Source organism: Propithecus coquereli, unplaced genomic scaffold (assembly GCF_000956105.1).
Source record: "Propithecus coquereli isolate 6110/MARCELLA unplaced genomic scaffold, Pcoq_1.0 Scaffold23, whole genome shotgun sequence".
In the NCBI taxonomy this organism is placed as follows: domain Eukaryota; kingdom Metazoa; phylum Chordata; class Mammalia; order Primates; family Indriidae; genus Propithecus; species Propithecus coquereli.
In genome coordinates this window covers 8,547,016-8,566,383 of record NW_012147841.1, presented here as the reverse complement: position 1 = coordinate 8,566,383, position 19,368 = coordinate 8,547,016, and the positions used below count along the sequence as shown (strand labels likewise).

General features: G+C 39.9%; 1 protein-coding gene across 1 annotated transcript in view; it reads right to left on the bottom strand.

The window, feature by feature from the left end:
• The window catches only part of DPYS (dihydropyrimidinase), an 88,544-nt gene that overhangs the window by 31,537 nt on the left and 37,639 nt on the right, over positions 1 to 19,368 (bottom strand). Inside the window, exons 4-6 of the mRNA XM_012645301.1 lie at positions 13,005 to 13,168; positions 11,769 to 11,910; positions 9,172 to 9,314 (exon numbers count right to left, since the gene is read on the bottom strand). Coding sequence (XP_012500755.1) covers positions 9,172 to 9,314; positions 11,769 to 11,910; positions 13,005 to 13,168 — 449 coding nt within the window. The remainder of the gene's footprint in view (positions 1 to 9,171; positions 9,315 to 11,768; positions 11,911 to 13,004; positions 13,169 to 19,368) is intronic.

Below are 19,368 nucleotides of genomic sequence, written 5' to 3'. Positions count from 1 at the left end.
GGGAGGGGCATATTTTAAAGATGATTTCTCCAAAGGCCTTTGTAGGAAGCCATGGCTTTTCGCTGTACACTAAGAGTGTAAGGACCCTGGGATTCTTTTCAGGTACTGATATTAAATTTCCTTTGAACCATTTTCACTCTGTGTTCTGTTTCCTCCACAACCGTGTATTCAGGATAACTGGCCAGAATTAAGGGTGAGTTCAAGACCAAGACACAGAGTTGTTTGACCAACGAAAGGATCCAACCTGGCTTACGCCCCATTAATGAACAGGTCTGTTGGTGCTAACTAGCCACCAACTCTGGACTATATTTTTGTCAAGCTTTGGGAAAGAAGACAGAAGTGCTGAAAATTCTTTTCTTTTTCGTTTTTTAACTCAAAGGGAAAAAAATGTACAATGTGTATCTTGAACCAGTTTCAAGAGCAGATAGACAAAGATCATACAAAATTTAAATCCCAGATTTGTTCATTGGCCCAAGACTATTAGTATCTGGTTTACTCACTCCACAATGATTATTGAGCTTCTATATGTACCTGGATCTGGTCTGCAATCTAGTTGTAAATAGGACAGGCAAATACCAAAGACAGAAAAACATCCATGTCAGGTAGGAAGAAAAATATAGCAGGTGCTTAGTTAGGAAAGCCTGTGCCTTTCACCCAACCTCCCTTGCTGCTTATTTTTTGCCCAGTCCTAATGCTGAAAATAAACTGTGCTTATTCTGGCAAAGGCAAATGATCAATGATAGAATGAGTTACTGCAATTCATTTCTACACTGCTCTTCCTTTATAATTTGGAAAAAAATATATAGCTATTAGTGGTAAAGTCCCTTGAAATAATTTCTAGTTCATTTGAAAGGTTCAGTTGCATAAGAACGTGTTTAAATAAACAACTTGGAATAAATAGTGGTTAAAATTTTACCCATATGTAATCAGAAAAGCTAGCTTTTTTCACACCTAATCCAAACTTTTTTTAAAAAAAGCAAATGTCTTCTCAAGGTCACAAAGGTGGTTAGGTGCTTTGTTTGGACAGTTTCATTTCAGATAATTTTTCAAAGGTGTCAGCTCTGGGGGCATTTAAGAATTCTGATTTAATAAGGCTATCTTAGCCAAAGAATCCATCCAAGCTTTTCGTTTTAGTCATTCTCAGTGAAAATTAGAGGTATACAAGAAACACGGGAGATAGAGTTTTTATGTGAAATACAATTCTAGGATCTTTTGGTCTGGTCTGAATTGAATCATTCTATAAGGACTTCTGAATCACAGCTATAGCTAATAATAGCTCCCACTCATTCCACAAATTGACCACCTACTGTGACTAACTGACCACCTACTATATGCCAAGTCCTACTGAACACTAATCATGTCCCAAGCAGCTTACGTACACTATCTTAAACACTCACAACAATGCTAGGAAATGAATATTATCATTATGTCCATTTTAAAAATAAAGAAATAGAAATTCAGAAAAATTAAGTAAGATTTCCGAGGTCACACCCAACTTGTAAGTGGCAGAGTAGGAATTTAACCCCAAACTCTTTCTCTTTACACTACGGCACTGCTCCTCCAATAGCCCAGACGACAGGTTGGATTTTGTGGGTTAGCAAAAAGCACTTGTTCCTCAAGATAGTCCGATATCGTATGCCAGAAAATTGGCATAATTACGTGTGTGTGTGGGGGGATAACAACTACGTGAAGGGTACCTCTGTAGCAGCAAAAAGCACAACGTGGACCCCCCAAACAGTGGCCCTGACACCATGCTGCCTTTGTGAACGTATGCAAGACAACACAATGAAAAATCATGGCATGAATTGGCTTTATTTCCACACATGCACCTGGGACAAGGCCGACATCTCCCGCTCTCTCCTCCCACACAAAGTGCACTGGGATGGTTGTGGGTAAAGGGGCTCAGGGAGGAGTTAGTGAGAAACACTCGTAGAAACAGGCAGGAAAAGCAGTCTTCAGGCTGACCGACTCTTGCGAACAGGATCACAGGCTGCCATGTTGATGTGCACGTGTGTGCATGTGTGTGGGTGTGTGCGTGCATGCTTATTTTAGGAGGAGGAGGATTACCAATTACCATGCACAATTAGTTGGATGATACACAATGTGCAACTTCAAGGGAAAATGCCCAGTAGCTTCTGTGAAAGTCACTGATGATGTAGCTATACGAATAAGCCACAATCAATCATATCCCTTTGCCAAAGGGCACCTTACTCCTCCTTTCTTCTTTCGCCCCACACCCTACAGTCCCCACAACCCAAGGATGACAGTCATTCTTCCCCTGCTTTATTTCACACACAAGGCCCCCTCTAGAATCCAGAGGGACACATTCATAAGCTGCAAGTCATTATTGTTCACTGAATATAAAGTTAAATTCATTTATCTCTATCTTCGATGAGAAAGGGAAGGAAATTAAGCAGGAAAGATGGCACAATGCCTTCAAGGATGCTGTATTCAAGGTCAAAGCCTACTATAATTGAGTTAAAAAATAATAAACTAAAATAACTGTGAGCAAAATATGCCTGCTCTGCAGAAACAGGCCAGCCAGAAGTCTTCATTAAATGTTCCAGTGCACACAATGTGTTAGCTGTGTGTTCGTGTGCCTGAGATTCTGTGAGATATCCTGTAGCTCATAAATACCGAAAAGGGACAGTTACCATAGTAACTAAGTGCTATTTAATGAATACCAAAGAACTGAAGCTCAGAGGATAGTCTTAAATTGCCAGAACATGAGTTACTGCTGCTGCTAGGGGCTTGCAAGTAACTTACATGCCATTCTCTCTAATAAGATTTTTAACAAGTTGACCAATTTGGCTGATCTGTGTCTTGATCACATGACACCACAAGATTCTGTCTCCATACTGCATGAAAAGCATGCTCCCGATTTCTTCCCCCGCCTCTAAGTACCAAGATATTCTACAGAAATGGGTCAAACATTTAGATAGGGAATATGTCTATAAATTTGAAGCTTTGACCCAAGTAGTGAAGCATTAGGACACACACCTCTGTCACAAGCAATAGACACTGGCTCAATGAGCCGTCAAGCTGAATACAGCAGGCTCTTTTATGTTCAAAAAAGGTGAATGTTCCCTTTGCACTAAACGCAGTTTGTTTTTTATTGTGCAATGACACAGAAAAGCTACTGCAGTTGATTTTTGCAGAGACTTTTTACAGGCTAGTAACGTCTTAGGTAATCTTTCATCAGGATGTCCATAGCTCCCTACAGACGCCCACTCCCCATCCATCAGCACATGTCCAATTCCTCAACCCGGAATCATCTGGCTTTTTGCAGGTTTAAAAGACCAAAAACAAGCATGGCTGCCCTGCTTTTGTTCCTATTGGTCTCTCTTGGTAACTTCAGTGCAGTCCATTTTTAAGGTTACAGACGTGTGGCAAGCGTACTTCTACATGCCATTAATAAGTAACAAGAATTTTAAAAAATGAAAACATCTCTGTACCATGAAGACAAAAATCATTAGCAAATGCTTCCATTCTCCAGAGGCTGGTTTGTTCTTGCATAACCAGCAGCTCGAAGGGCCTGGTAGGAGCTGACTGAGCTCAGTGTGGGCCGTGGGCGCCCCCTTCAGCATTGAGGGTGCAATGTGTGTTGTTTTCATTTGAGATACTAACCAGTCAGCAGGACTATTGTTTTTGCTAAAACCGGTTCAGGAAATTTCATAGGAAAGCTCTGGCCAACATCTAATGGTGTGCCCAGACAGAAAGGCTGTACACCACCAGCCTGCAGCTGATATTAAAATCAGGTAAATAAAATAAAATTGAAGAATTTCTTGCAAGAAAAAAAACTCCATAGATATATCCATTTATTCATTTGATGAAGTAATGCTTTTCCACAAGGTGAGCTCTATTTAGAATAGCCTCTGTCTGTCATAGAGAAAATTAAAACTGGAGACAGCCCGTGACCTCCTCACTTTCCCGTTCCCTTCTGCAGCCTGAACCTGTTCTCTCTCCCATGCAATTCCCGGCCTTACCCACCTCCTCCCGGATCCACTTATCGATGCCTCGGTTTATCTCACTGCCATGTTTAGTCTTGACTTTAGGGCCAGACACTTCCTTTACTCCCCTCTCACGTGTAATTTTATCTTCTCTAACACGAGAATGATCTTTCTGCTTTGAAAATCTGTGGCAACTGGTTTCTGCCACTTGTGTGATATTCTTAACACATCCCTTGTTAGACTGGGACTATTTGACTTGACATCTCCAGTCCACTCCCGACTGTGCTAAGGGCAGGGCCTGGCTCCCGCACAAGCGTGGCCCTCAGTGTCTGGCTCGCCCAGGTGCTTCTGTGCAGAGTGAGATCGTGAATGAAGGAGCACGCGAAGGCAGCTCTCTTTTGCTTCATTTCTTCTCTTGAAGAACTCTCCTTAACAAACAAATTGCTCCCAACCTCAAAAATGAAGGGGACACTTCAAATAAGACCAATGATGTAGTTCTTCCTCCTCTCCTTGGAAAATCCTTTCTACTTACATTCATTCTGATCTATTCATGCTTTCAACAGTCATTTACTGATCATGTGCAATAAATAAAAAGCACAAAGTGGGTAAATGCTTCTTCTTTTCTTCTCATCATAGCTGGTGCTGAATAAATCCTCCTAATTTTCCTTTGTGCCATTTCTCAGTCACATCAATCTTCCTTGCAGTGTGGAAGGCTGTATCCTTCTCACTCCCCTGTTCAACATTTATTGTGCTTCTACCCTGTGCTGAACTGGGCCAGGGCTACGTCATACAGAATCAACGAACACAGAAGACCAGAGCATAACTCCCTACTCCCTAGGTATGGGCTGCACATAGTGACTTCCTTCCAAAAAGTACTACATGGAAAGGGGGGGAGATACTGTATGGTGAAGAAAACTGGCAAAACGACCTCGGTGCGCTGACCCAGGCCAACATCAGTAGTGGTAAGTCACATCAACAGCAGAGACCTTTCAAGTGATGTGATGAAAATGGTACTTTACTTCCGAGATCTTCCTCCCCAAAACACATAACCTGAGGCTTCTAACAAGAAAAGCATCTCCCAAAAATCACAGGAGAGGGACATTCTACAAAATGCTTGATCAGTATTCCTCAAAAACTGTCAAGGTCATCAAAAACAAAGTCAGAGAAATTGTCACAGGTCAGAGGAGCCTAAGGGGACATGACAACTGAATGCAATGTGGGGTCCTAGACGGAATCCTGGAATGGAAAAAGAACATCAAGTAAAAAGTAAGGAAATCTGACAAAGTATGGACTCTAGTTAATAATAACATATCAACACCGGTTCATTAATTGTGGCAATGTACCACACTAATGTAGGATAACAATAGTGGCAACTGACTGGGGGGAATATGAGAAGTCTCTGTACTATCTTTACAACTTTTCCGTAAATCTAAAATACTCTAAGATAAAACATTTCTTTTAAAAAGTGCAACTAGACCTCAAGCATATTAATGAGGGAGAAGGTAAATACAGACTGTGGCACAGGACCGTAAGCTGCATCCAGTAGGTGCAAGGGGAGCAGAGGTGGGCTTGTGACAGTGGTGGGGGTCGTGTCTGAGGACAGTGGAAAGCTATGGACTATGCACGGACGGTTAGAAGAGGCTAAAAATACTGTCGCACATCAGAGAGGTCCTCGTTGAGGTCATCGGCATAAATTTTGGTCGGGAACAGCCAGCCCAGATGAGCAACTTTCTCCTAACAGCCAGGCCAGGAATAGAGAAAGCTGGTGCTGTGGTCGACCCAGATAAAGACTCGGCACACAGTTTCTGCAACGCTCTCTCTCTTCAGTGTGAAGCCCCATAAACACGCTTTCTCTTTGTTCCTCTATTCTTCCGGACTCATTATTCTATGAAGCCTCCTCTTCAACAGCCCCATCTCCTTTTCCCCCATTCTGCAATCTTCACATTAAAAAAGATAAATAATGACGGTGCAAAATATTCTGATGGCGGCTTAGAGAAAAATTTTAAATTAAAGGATTAAAGAGGCAAGATACAGAATAAGCCGAATACGTTAAAGAAACCCAAGGGAGGCTAGATCAATTCAATATATCCTGAAAATATTTCTCCACTTGTCAAAAGGACAGTAAAACAAGAAAAGAAAAACAAAAAGGTCTCCAATTTTTTTAAAAGGATCTGAGGGTCGGAAAACTAGAACCCTGTGGTTCATCAGCCTCGCTGGTCACCACAGGCAAAACAGCTGAGAACATCTAAACATGAAAATGTACTGCAAAGAATGATGCCAGTCAAATACATAAATATGAAATAACCATAATAATACACATCTTGTTTTTGTGTAACATGTTCTCAGTTGGCAAAGCATTTTCCCATGTATTATCTCATGTGACTCTAACAGAAACCTGGTGAGGTAGGCATAAGAGTTATTAATAATCTCATTTGACATATGAGAGAGTGGATTTGCAGAGACTTCAAATGGCCTTTGATGGGGCTGGGATCAGAACCTGCACATGAGGCTCTGGGGTGTGTGCTGGTTTTCACTGCGCTTAGCACCTACGTGTACACAATAAGCACACGTAGACAAAGAAGATTAATAGTAATAATTAAGTGCCAAATCTGTGTCTTTACTCCCGAAAGACATACTTATAAAAATGTAAATATTTAATTTCTATTATCATTATTGCATAAAGTGAAGGATAGATATTACATAAGAAATATTAAAGAACTGATTAGAGAAAGAAATACAAAGAAACTTAAAAGGAAAACATACCAGCTTTATAGTTTGACCTTAAGTTAGTTATTCTTAGGCTAGAAATGAGGGAAATTAAGCAGGTAATATATATAGATCCTAAAAAAAACACATCTGGATCATTATGTGCTATTCTGAAACAACTGAATAGGAAAGGAAGGACAAAACAATTTTATAGAAACCAGTAGCTAAAACTTGCGAGAAAGTAGTCTAAATTTATATAGTCTAAAAACATGACTCAAGGAGACATAATCACAGCCTATAAATATCCTCCAAGCAACCATATATGGTAAATAAAGTAAGTGAATTATGCACAACCTTAGGCTCAGGTCATTTCTCTTTGTCCGGTTGTCTAAGGAAGACAATGCTTTACACCTGAGCTGGTGTTGTTCTTAGAAATTCTGATGAGGTCTCTTGAGGGGGGGCCCTGCTGGAGCTACTCAGATGCAGATTATAAAGAAGAACTGCAGGGATGGCCTCCCAGCCATTCCCCCTTTTGATAAGGAATAACAGAGAATGGAATCAAACCCAAAACAGCTTTTAGTTACTGGCCCACATGATTAGAAGAAAAAATGGAACATGAACAATTAAGTAGATTACAAAGTGCTCTGCTTTGATCTAAGGAGGTAGTGTGGTACTGGATCTCACAAAAAACATACAAGTTTACAAAGTCAAAGTCATTGGGTCAGGGTTCTCATATCAAATCTGTCACTTATACTGTTGTGCAGTTATTATTTTCTCATTGCCATAAGGTGATCATATCTGTCTTACCTGGGAAATCACATTTTAGATACCAAAGCATTTTTATAACCTGCTGAGAGCTGTGCAAGTGCAAATTAGTACTAATTATTGACATTACTGCGACTCTCTGAGATGGTATACTTCAAAAACATCATTTTTCACAAATATTTCTTTCACATGATAGTTTTCTCCCTTTTGCAAATTTCTAGGTTTCCTGATTAAATCTTGTGATTTCCTTAAGCCATAATTATTTCAGAAGACTGACCTGGTCCCAGCCCTTGGAGCAGCCTAAATTGTTTGAATCATAGCCAAGATGACCCTGGACAGGCTCCTGCTGGGTATACAACAGCCCTCGGTTGAGTGATATTTAAAATATCAGGAGTTCTCTAAACACAGCATGCTCAATTCATCCACAGATCAATCCAAATCCAAGCAATTTTTTTATTGCCTTCCCAAGCACAATTTTTCTAGCTAGCAGAGAAGCTGCCACATTTGGTTTTACTTGTCTTCATTTCTTATGCAGGGAGAGGGACCTAGATCATTTGACGACCAGATATTTAGTCCTTAAATGGGTGATAGTTCCTTGTTGACATTAATAACAAAGACCGTGAGTTGTTCCTAGTTGGTATCTTAGGACATTTGTGTATATCAGATGCTTATACCACCTTCCCTGCATCACATGGATGGGAACCAGCGATGAGGAGATACACTGAAGTGCGTCACTAAAGGCTACTTGCCATGACCACAGCCTGCCAAGCATGTGAACCAGTCCCTGGGTGGGGAAAATGCCCAGAGAGTGTCAAGCACAAAAAAATAAGTATTTTCTGAGGGAATATCTGGGGCTTGTTTCTAGGTTCACAGTGATGGTAACTTAATGCTTCAAATGGTCATCTTTTGCCCAAGGGTCGCCCAGGAGCACTTCAGCTGAAGCTGGGCCTTTGTGATAATATCACCCTCCAACTACAGACTTTTGCTGATTACAATAAAAAACCTAATAGCCTTTGAATACATGTCTGTACAATGAAGGCAGAGGGCCTACCGTATTCCTGTTTACACATGCACATGCACACACAGATAAAATGTTAAAGTATGTAATGGGATTGTCTCCACTACAACTACAAAGTTTATGAAAAGCACAAATCAGGATACAGGTGTCGTCTGTGCTAACATTCTGTAAGGAAAAATTAACAGAGCTTCAGCCCTTATTGAATGCTTTCCTGAGTTGGTGGAATTTGCCAGATCTGCAATATTAACATAGAATTATGGAAATTGGAAACAAAAAGCTAGAGTCTATTGGGAATGATAGGCTCAAGATGAACTCAACTGGAAAATCTGGCTAACTAAAAATGACATCCTTTGTGTTGGAATTTTTCTCTCTGAAAGCTTCAAAAAGGCTATAATTATTTCGAGTTTTCAATTCAACTCTTTTCAAACTAAGCCTTTTATTTTCTTCCTTGCTCTGTACCTTTCCTCCATGTGAACTTGGGCATTTGCCAGGCACTGAAATGGTAAATTCATACTGGTTTTATATATATATCCATTTCCAGAGAATGCCAAGAAAAACAAAGGAATATTTGCACATCAAAACCTTTATCTTGTGTATAGGCTCAAAATACCTGAGCACAGCTAAATAAATCATCTAATAAGAAATGGCTGATTATTGCCAAAGCATAATTACTTTGCAAGTTAGTGCTTTTTCTCCATGGTGAAGCCAAGGAATACAAGAACTTAGACTTACCTTGTGGCTTTTGGGTCCCAAATAACAATATCAGCATCTGATCCTATAGCTATTCTTCCTTTTCTTGGATAGAGATTAAAGATTTTGGCTGCATTTGTGCTGGTAACTGCCACGAATCGGTTTTCATCCATTTTACCACAATGCTATAAAACAATTCAAAGAAAAAAATGCATTTGTTCTAATGATCAAATACTAAAAAATATGCTATCGATAAATATACAAGGCTTGCATCTCTTAAACCAAACAGAACCGCACCTAATTTCTAATATTCAGAGGCCAACATCTGAGGATGCTGATAAGTATTAAACAATCATGGCTGGGCATGGTGGGTCATGGCTGTAATCCTAGCACTCTGGGAGCCTGAGGTGGGAGGATCGCTTGAAGTCAGGAGTTTGAGACCAGCCTGAGCAAGAGCAAGACCCTGTGTCTACTAAAAATAGAAAATATTAGCTGGGCAACTAAAAATAGAAAAAATTAGCCAGGCATGTGGTGCGTGCCTGTAATCCCAGCTACTTGGGAGGCTGAGGCAAGAGGATCACTGGAGCACAGGAGTTTGAGGTTGCTGTGAGCTAGGCTGACACCATAGCACTCTAGCGTGGGCAACAGAATGAGACTCTGTCTCAAAAAAAAAAAAAGTATTAAACAATCAGAATGATAATGATGGAGATAATGAGGTTACACATGGAAGCCTGAGGACAACTTTTCGAAAACATATCAACTTAACAAACAACCCCATTAATTTTTCCCATTCTTTCTAGAATCACACAAGATTGTTATGGAAGACAGCTAAGTGTTAGCAATGGTATTTTCAATTCTCATTTAAAGTTTACCACCACCACCTTTGACATTTATGACCTGGCTTATTTATTGCAGACCTAAGATTTATGAGATAATTATGTAGACATTAGATAGAATATTAAAGTGTTAAAATAAGATAGGTAACAATACTTTTAAATCAGGTGGCAATGCTTTTAGAAAGATAAAAAAGTCAACTCAATATGTTCAATTTTATGCAATTGAAATTTACATGAGCCAACACTTGTGGATAGCCTATTGTAAGAGATTTTAATAAGGACAGAACTCAGAGGGATATGGCCTTTCCAAAATTTTTTAAAAACGCTGAGTGTTGATGGTTTATCCTTATGTACATTAACATGGTAAGAAGATCCTTAAGGTTTATTTAATTATCAAAGGGTCCCTGCCTCAAAAATGATTAAGAATCATGTTCAGAAAGTAATATTCCCATAAGTAAGCTATCTTAATGTTTCATAAAATAACACAGTTTTCCGATGTTATAAAGAAATATTCAATCACTTTAAAGCCATTTGTTTACCTGGGAACTATAACAGGTTATGGAAATCTGCTGGAATGAAGACACTCATAGCATAAGTTCAAGAGGAAGGTTGGACTGTTACCAAGAAAAGCTAAGCAAAGAGAAAGAAAAGAGAAGTCATCTGGGATGGTTAGAGTTAGGGTGGAGGCAGAGGGGGTGAGGAGGGTGATTAGCAGAAGATGGGACTCTGGAGATCTTTTGAAGACCCTTACATGTAAATTAATTGTTCAGCTATCATCCAATAAGTAATGAAGAAAATTAAAGGGGTTTTGAGAGGAAAGTAGTATGAACAGAACTTCATTTTTGAATGGTAACTCTGGTACTAGAGTATAGAACAGATCATAGCAAAAGAGACCCTGAAGGCAAGGACACCAGCTGTGAGACTACTGCAAGGGTCCAAACAAAATATGAGCCTCCAACTACAATGAGAGCCATGAAGATGGAAATAGGAGACATTTTGGAAATAACATTGACAAGACTTGGAGAACAATTAATTGAGTTAGAAGTGGGTGGTATGTGTAGGGGAAAAGAAATCAAAGAGGATTCTGAAGTGTGAGATATGATTATGGTGCCATTTGAGGGAGGGTTCCTAGGGGATGGGTGAGAAGTACATGGCAGTGGGGCCCTCAGGCCTAACCAGGCTGATATTTACAGCTACGCGTGTCAACTGGCTGAACATAGACATTCAGTCATTTGACTCTTCTCTGTCTTCAAGGAGAAATTTTTTAGCCATAGGAATTTTTTAAATCTTTTTTTCTAGACTTTGAATTATTATTTATGTCACTTCACACAGCAATCTTTATAATATGATATCCAAGGTTTCTTTAAAAAGGGACATCAACAAAGATTTCATGAAAAGGAGGTATGAACATAATAAACATCCTTCATGCATTTTCTATCATTTCCAGACTTTATACCAGTGACACATGAGGCATTAGAATTCAGAACGTGAGAAATTAGGCAGGAGGGTTATAACATTTCAGAGACTTCAAGAATAACCCTCTTCGTACCCAGTCTAAATTCATCCCCTAATGTCTCTGCAAAGTGGTACAATGCATCCTCTAAACTAAACTATGCAGAGAAGAAAATTATATATTTCAGGGTGGGATGGGGGTGGTGGTGATGGTGTTGCATTCCCAGGCTCCATCCTAGTCCAAACAATCAAAAAGCTTCTCTGTGAAGGTTTGTGCCACTCTGGTCCCCAAATGGACAGGATCCTGGTTAAAGAACTAGGTGAAACCAGGCTGGATCCCATGAAACCCACCACGCCTTTCTCCCAGATGACTGACATCCGGTCTTCAACACCATTCACCCCATTGGGAATCTTAGTAAAATCATCTTTCCCAAGAGCTTTCTGGCAGGTGTTGAAAGTGCAGTGGTCAGTCCCTGTTGTGGTTAGATCATCACTGTAAAAGAAAAAAAAAAAAGAAAACACAACAGAGACAGGGATGAGTAGACAGAATGTGTTAGGAGGAAACCACCATAACATTTCCTAATTCCCTGACCCCCTTCTCAAATGAAAGTCAGAAAAATATAATGGAGAAGGAATAGCTTTTTCAAGTATGTATTCCATCCCTCTCCTGTCTTTATTTCAGGAAGCACGTTTAGAGACCATGCTTACAAGGAGGATGATGCAGGATCATGGGTTAGAAAACCTGAGTTCCAGACTCAGCTCCATCGCTTACTGGCTCTGTGATTATCAGATTGTCTGAGACTCAGTTTCTTATCTAGAAATGGATAGTTGCGCCAACTTGATGAAGATAACATCAGGATCACTAGCAATAATGTAAGTGAGAAGTCCTTGTGAGCAGAATACTCCACAAAGATCCCACTATGGTGATCCCTGTGAATGGAGGGCAGGTCATTCTGTGATGAACGGGGAGTGAAACTGGCTGAGGATGTTGATGTCACCAGGGACAGGAATCCTGCTTTGACTTGCAAGTAATCTTGGGGATGTAGAATCATGGAGGGGGAAGGAAGCTGAAAGGAAGAAGCAAGTGAACTCTTGGACAGTCTTCTGTGCAAAACCATTAGCCTGAATCTGGGTATCTGTGAACAGGGAGTGTCTGGATATCTACGAATGGTGGAATTCTCAAGAAAAGTGATCATACCCTTCCAGAAAATAATGGAGTTACCTACACAACAACTTGGTTTCTGGATTATAAAAGCATAGCAACAAAATTCAAGAATATTTTGACAAAAATAAGGCATAATGAAGAGCCCTGGCTCTGGGCAATATGAGATGGAAAAAATCAGAAAAGAGTAAAATTTCAGCAAAAATGATCTGATTTCTCTGTGTCCAGGAGAGGCTTTCACAACATATGATAACACAATTAAGTCAATGTTTTTTGCTGTCTAGATGAGGGGTGCCCAGGACCTCTCAGGTCAAGTTAAAGAGAATACCGGGTGGTCAATAGAAGGTCCAGATGGTAGGACAGGCTCTCCTGCACCCAAACCTTCTTTTGGCAAAACCCTTCACCGTCATTTGCAAAATGATTACTTAGCCAATAGATTCATGAGGAAGTCAGGCGTTGAAGGGTCTGGTCGCAGGGGTGGACCCATGACGTAGTGGGCTGCATGGTGCCATTCTTTATTCCAGTAGTGAGTGCCATCTGTGCCAAGACTGGCTGCTATGGGTTCTCCGTAGATCACCTTCCCTGCAAAGTTCAAAGGAAGCATTCAGCACCTTAATTTACTCTTGAAGGGACCATCTGACAAATGCATAAATACTAGTATTTTCTGTCCTAGCTGAGGGTAATGTCTATAGTTTAGTAGAATCCCAAACTATAATTTATTTTTGTGGGCAGGATTTAAAAATCCACGATGAACAAAAACATGAATGAGAAATAAATCTCTGGTTGTAAGCTATTCCTATTTTAGATGCATTGTTACTGCAGCATAACCCAGCAAAAGTGGGCTGATGCACGTGCCATTCTAATGGAACCTTCTCCAACACCCTACCAAGTAAATGCTATTATTATCTCCATTAAAATATGAGGATAAAGCTATGGCGTAATAACTTCTCTACAGTTACATTATGTATACTCCACATGGAGGGGAGGGTGTAGGATTTGAACCTGGGCATTTTGACTCCAGTGGTCCTAACTTTTATGCTTTTCTATCCTGATGACAGATAATCAATCTAGGTCACAGGAATTCAACCACAGTACACTTCTGTCACAGTAGATTGATAACCTTTTCGCACTCTTTAAAAAACCCTCCTCACAAAACTTATATTAAACAAAAGAACACTCAGATAATAAAATTATAGCCAGAAATGCATATTTTAAAAATCATGCAAATCAGGCCATCAAAAGCACACAATGTTAGAAAAGTTAATAGTGCACAGTGAATTTGAATTTAAAATCAGAAGCCTATCTCTGATTAACGTTTGTCAGAATAATAGATTTGCTGGCATCAACCTAATCATATCCAAGGAGAATGCACAGTAAAGAGATGCTGGCATACCAAATTAGTTCACCGCGGTTAATCAGATGCCAAATTTTAATTAAAATCCTGATCTATAACTAGAATTAACTGATTTCCTCAGAGAGTACTGACAGTCGATGGCCACCAGCTGCCTGGGTCATATGAAATTGAAGTGTAGCACCCTATTATCTTACAGATCATTTCTCCCCCAAACTAGCTATCTTCCTCTAGCTAGCGAAGGCATTTGGAAATCCTTGAAAGCAAGGCTTATTGAACTTCACTTCTTAAGTAACCAAGTATCAAACCGTGGTCAATAAGAGTTATCCCCCAGGGATTTAGCCACTGCTAAGATCCTTCTCTTCCAAGATGGATACATACTAGGTGAATACCAACTCCCTCCTGATTCCCTCCTGGGCCCTATTCCCAGGAAAGAGAAAATACCATTAGCATCTCTTTCTAAATACAGAATAAGCAGTGATCATTTTCAGTGACCTAAGAGGTAATGTACTATCTACTGGAGAGAAAGGAAGACAGACACGATATTTTATTTGCAAGTCCGGAGAGACCTTCCTATTCCAAGAGAACTTCTTACAGACACTTGGACAATGAAAACCCAGAGACCTGATCTGCAATCACTTTATGAGTTGCCAACTCAGGATTTTCCATGGTGCTTCATCATAGAGGAAAGATCCTTATCACATGTTCTATTCAATCACTTGGTCCATCAAGGTGATATGGGAATATGGTTCCAAAAGTTCTACAATTTTAATAGCTCTCAGGAAAAATTAAAAGTGTCAGCATCTACGGGGAGTCTGCCACGACTGTTTTGAAACCAGATGACAGGCAATTTCCTCAGAAGGGCTTAGCTCCTTTAAAAAGTGACAGGCCACTTTACTGGTAGATACCACAAGCTCTTCGTTAATTGGGCTATTTTCAACTTTCTCCCCATTAAGTGCCTGTAAATATATATTTATAAAATTCAAATAAAAAAATAAAAATTCCTAACTGCATATTCTCCCTATTTCACAATGATTTTAAAACATTTTGCAAGGACTAAAAAGAAAGCAAGAACTAACAAGGGGAAGGGGAAATGGAGGGTCTGGATAATCTGTAAATTGGCTGATTGAACTAGATAATTCAGCATAATTGTGGGTTTTGTTAGATTTGGGCTAAAAATAAAGTAACAATAAAAATAGCTAACATAAACATAGCACTCTATAGTTTGCAAAGCTCTCACATACAATCGCATTTGAGCTTCACAGCGACCCTCACACTGGTTTGACAGACGAAGAAACTGACACTCAATGAGACTAACTAACTTGCCCAAGACATACTAGTTTTAATAGTAAGTGGTAGAGCCAAAATTAGAATCCCAGTATTATAATATCATATCCTTTGCACTATGTTACTGGGAAAAGTGCCATTTTCCAATTCTTGGTAAAGAGCATGTATTTCTAAATGTTTAAGTCAACCACAAGCTATTTGTGGATGTGGTTGAGCAATTTTCCAATTTCACTTACTGGTTTCATTTACTACACATAGCATGTTGGCAATGAAAAGTGCTATGTCTGTCCTTAGTCTGATACTCTCCTGATTACATTCGAGACCAGATAGTTTCAACAACTCTTGAGAGATAAATCTTTATCATTAATCTCCTCCCACTGTCTTAGCGAGTTTCACATCAGGTTGTACCTTGTCTACCCACAGATGTTCTCTCTTTCTTTCTCCATCCTTTGGCTCAAAACCAAAAAAGAAAAGACTCTGCCCTTATGATGTAATCTCCCACTTAAAGGAGTGTTGCCCTCTGAGAGATTTGAAAGATTTCTAAATAATGGAGCATGTCAAACCAATCCAAACTCTTCCCTGACCAGAGAGCCCGTTTATTAGATGAAAGTGATAGAGTTGATGTCAATACCTTGTCTGGATCTGTGAATGGCATTTTATTGAGTCATGAGATCTGTTAGAGAAGGTTGAAGAAATGTAGAGAAGCTGCAGAGGTGTCCAGGAGCAAAAGCATCGGCTACCAAATAGAAAGGCAAACACATTTATAGAAATAAATTTTCCTAGCCAAAAGAACGGAGTGACAACTTTCCTGGACTCTATTTTGATTCAGAGTATTACATTTTAAAAAAGGAAGGAAATAGCCGAGAAGGAAAATACCGAGAAGCCACACGGTAGAGAGGATCATACGGATTTAGGTTCGAATCCTGGTTTTGCTATTTTTTAGCTGGTCACCTTGTGCAAGATGAGTCATTGCTCTTGGTCTCTGTTTTTCTCATCTATGAAATGGGATTCCAATATCCCTCCAGTGTGGCAATTTGGTGAGGGTCAAATAAATTAATATATATGAAAAAAATCTAGCATCTTGCTTAGACCCTGGAGTCGTTTCATGTTATGGGCTAATTGTGTCTCCTGTCAAATTCACACGTTGAAGTTCTAACACCCAGAACCTCAAAATGTAACAGAATTTGGAAATAGGGTCTTTATAGAAGTAGTAAAGTTAAAGTGAGGTCATTAGGGTGAGTTCTATTTCAATAAGACTGGGGTCCTTATAGGAAGAGGAAATTTGGGCACAGACATGTGTACAGAGGGAAGAGAATGTGAAAACACAGGAAAAAGACGGCCATCTACAAGCCAAGGAGAGAGGTCTGGAACACATCTTTTCTCCACAGCCCTCTCAGAAGGAACCAATCCTCTTGACACCTTGATTTCAGACTTCTAAACTCCAGAATGGTGAGAAAATAAATTTCTGTTGTTTAAGCCACCCAGTTTGTGGTACTTTGTTATAGCAGCCCTAGCAAACTAATACTCTCCACAAATGTTGGTTTCCTGATAGCCACACAATTCTATTTTTAAAAAAATTTTAATGGTCAGTTTTCAACTGCTTTGCAATTGGATACAACATAACTCAGCTTGTCTAAATTTAAAGGAAAATGGGGTGTTCAGATGTTCATGTGCAAGAAAGAAGAAAGCTTGAGGCTCAAACCGCCTTGACTCAGCTACACATTCATCCTTCCCACAGCACTGGTTACGAAGCATCAGTCCATCGCACACGTATGAATGAGATTTGGTTTTACTCCTGTTCAACACTAACAAGCAATGCTTTATGTGACCACTTGGGGAGAGAGCGGCCACTGTGTGGACCTTTCTCCCCATCTTTTAAAACACAAGAGGAATATATGAGGGACAGAGTTTAAATAAAATGGAAAATAGGAAATCCAAAACCTGTCTGTAAGAGAACTTTATATTTTACAACAATATGCTTAGAAAGTAAACTTTCTACATAAGGAAAACCAAAACCAAACGAAACCAAACCAACAACAATCAAATAAACAAACAAAAAACCAACCACAATGTCACCCACTTCACTGTGGGCTACTTGAGAACTAAAATTTCCTTAATCATCTTTGCAAACCCAATGCCTAGAGCACAGTAGCTAGCATGCCTTTGGTGTCCGATAACTTTGTTGTCTGTGAAAAGGATAAAGGAAATATTTTATTAATAAGTTCAAATGAGAATCATATTTTTACTGTACAGACAGGAACATGGATATGCAATAGAGTTAAACTTTATTAAGACAAGTTAAAATAAGTTTAACTGGAAACTAAACAAAACCAAACAGTGCACTGCAAATCTCAGTCATAAATGGGAAACAAATTATAATAGATACATATTAAGTAGAGCATCAAGTTAAGTTGCTGTAAGAAATCACCACCATTCTAAACAAAGTATCAGAAAAGTAGTGAATCTGTGAGCATACAAGTTCTATAGGAAAGTGCAGTGGTAAAGTGAACAATATATTTTCTGTTAATAAAAGGCCATTAATAATTCCATACAACAATACTGTGAGAGGAAAAGAACACGTATAACCAAAGATGCTCAAGCCAAAATGAAAAGTGTCGCTGAAGTCAATGACACACATTGACACATACGCCCTCTGGGCAAAGACTAGACCATGGTGAGTGAAGGAGGCCAGGGCTGGGCAGACAGGAATGTGTGCATGAGACACAGTTGGAGCTGGTTTGTCCAACTTTATACTTGGGTTGTGGGGCAAAGGAGACAAATTCTGCTTCTGGAAGAAAAGAGTAATGATTTAGGGACAAACTTCTGGTGCTCTTGCCTCATTTTTACAAAAGTGGCTTCTCACAAGAAGGGGGGATGGGAACTAACCTATTTCTAGTTATTCAACTTGGAGTAAGAAAGACTTAAGCATATAAAATGGACATTCCTTGCAAACCATCAAAGGCAACTTGGTGTTCGATGGCTAGGATTTGAAAGTTTTATTCTTTTTCCTTTAATCTTCCTTTCACTTTTTATTGCAGGTGCTGAATGCTAAAAGAAAATATCAAGGTAAAAGCAGAAGGAAACCTCAGGCTTTGGATTAAGGTGGATAAACAAATGTATATTCTCCAACTCTTACTTCCCAGTTCGCATCAGAATCCTGGTGGAGAGGTACATGGGGAAGGAATCCTGCACTGGGAATGAAAGAGGAATCATGGCTGACCAGAGGTTCTGATAGATTTTAGGAAGATGGAAAGCAGATGGGATGGCGATAATCAGTAAAGGAGTCTGGGCACAGTGGCTCGCACCTGTAATCCTAGCACTTTGGGAGGTCAAGGCGGGAGGATTGCTTGAGGCCAGGAGTTCAAGACCAGCCTGAGCATGAGCGAGACCCCCGTCTCTACTAAAAATCAAAAAAATTAGCCAGGTGTGGTGATGCACACTTGTAGTCACAGGTACTTGGGAGGCTGAGGCAGGAGGATCGCTTGAGGACAGGATTTTGAGGTTGCAGTGAGCTATGATGATGCCACTACACTCTAGCCTGGGTGACAGAGTGAGACCTTGTCTCAAGAATAAATAAATAAATATGAAGGAAACTTGGGGGGACCATGGCCTGAACTCAAAGGAGTAGAGGCAGTCATGAAGAGGATTCCCTTATGGGCAGAAAGGGCAGTGGAAGCAGGGGGAGGGGATGATCTGGGCCAGTCAGAAGCCACCCTCACCTCTGCCTGGGAAACAAGGCTTCTCGAGGAGGTGGTGTTAGTGCTGCAGAGTGAAGCCCCCATGCCTTACGCTGAAGCTCCCAGGGGACCACTTACATTTACACAGCTCATTCAGGACACAGACCTGCACAGCAGCAGAAGACCAGCTCCCCACACCGACCAACCAAGCTGTCCAGTCACATATACGGACAGCCAAGGATCACGAGACATTCGAAGGAAACACAAACAGCACCCAAAAAAATGGTGGGGGTGGGAAAGATTTTTCAAAACCAAAAAATTGACTCAGAAAGAAACAGAGATAACCCAGGAAACAGAAGGTAATTTTTTAAAAAAAATCTTCGCTAGTATTCTTAGAGAGATTAAGAAGATAATGCATCCATTAAAAGAAAAACATTAAAAAGAATAAGAAACCACAGAAAAATAAGCACAAAA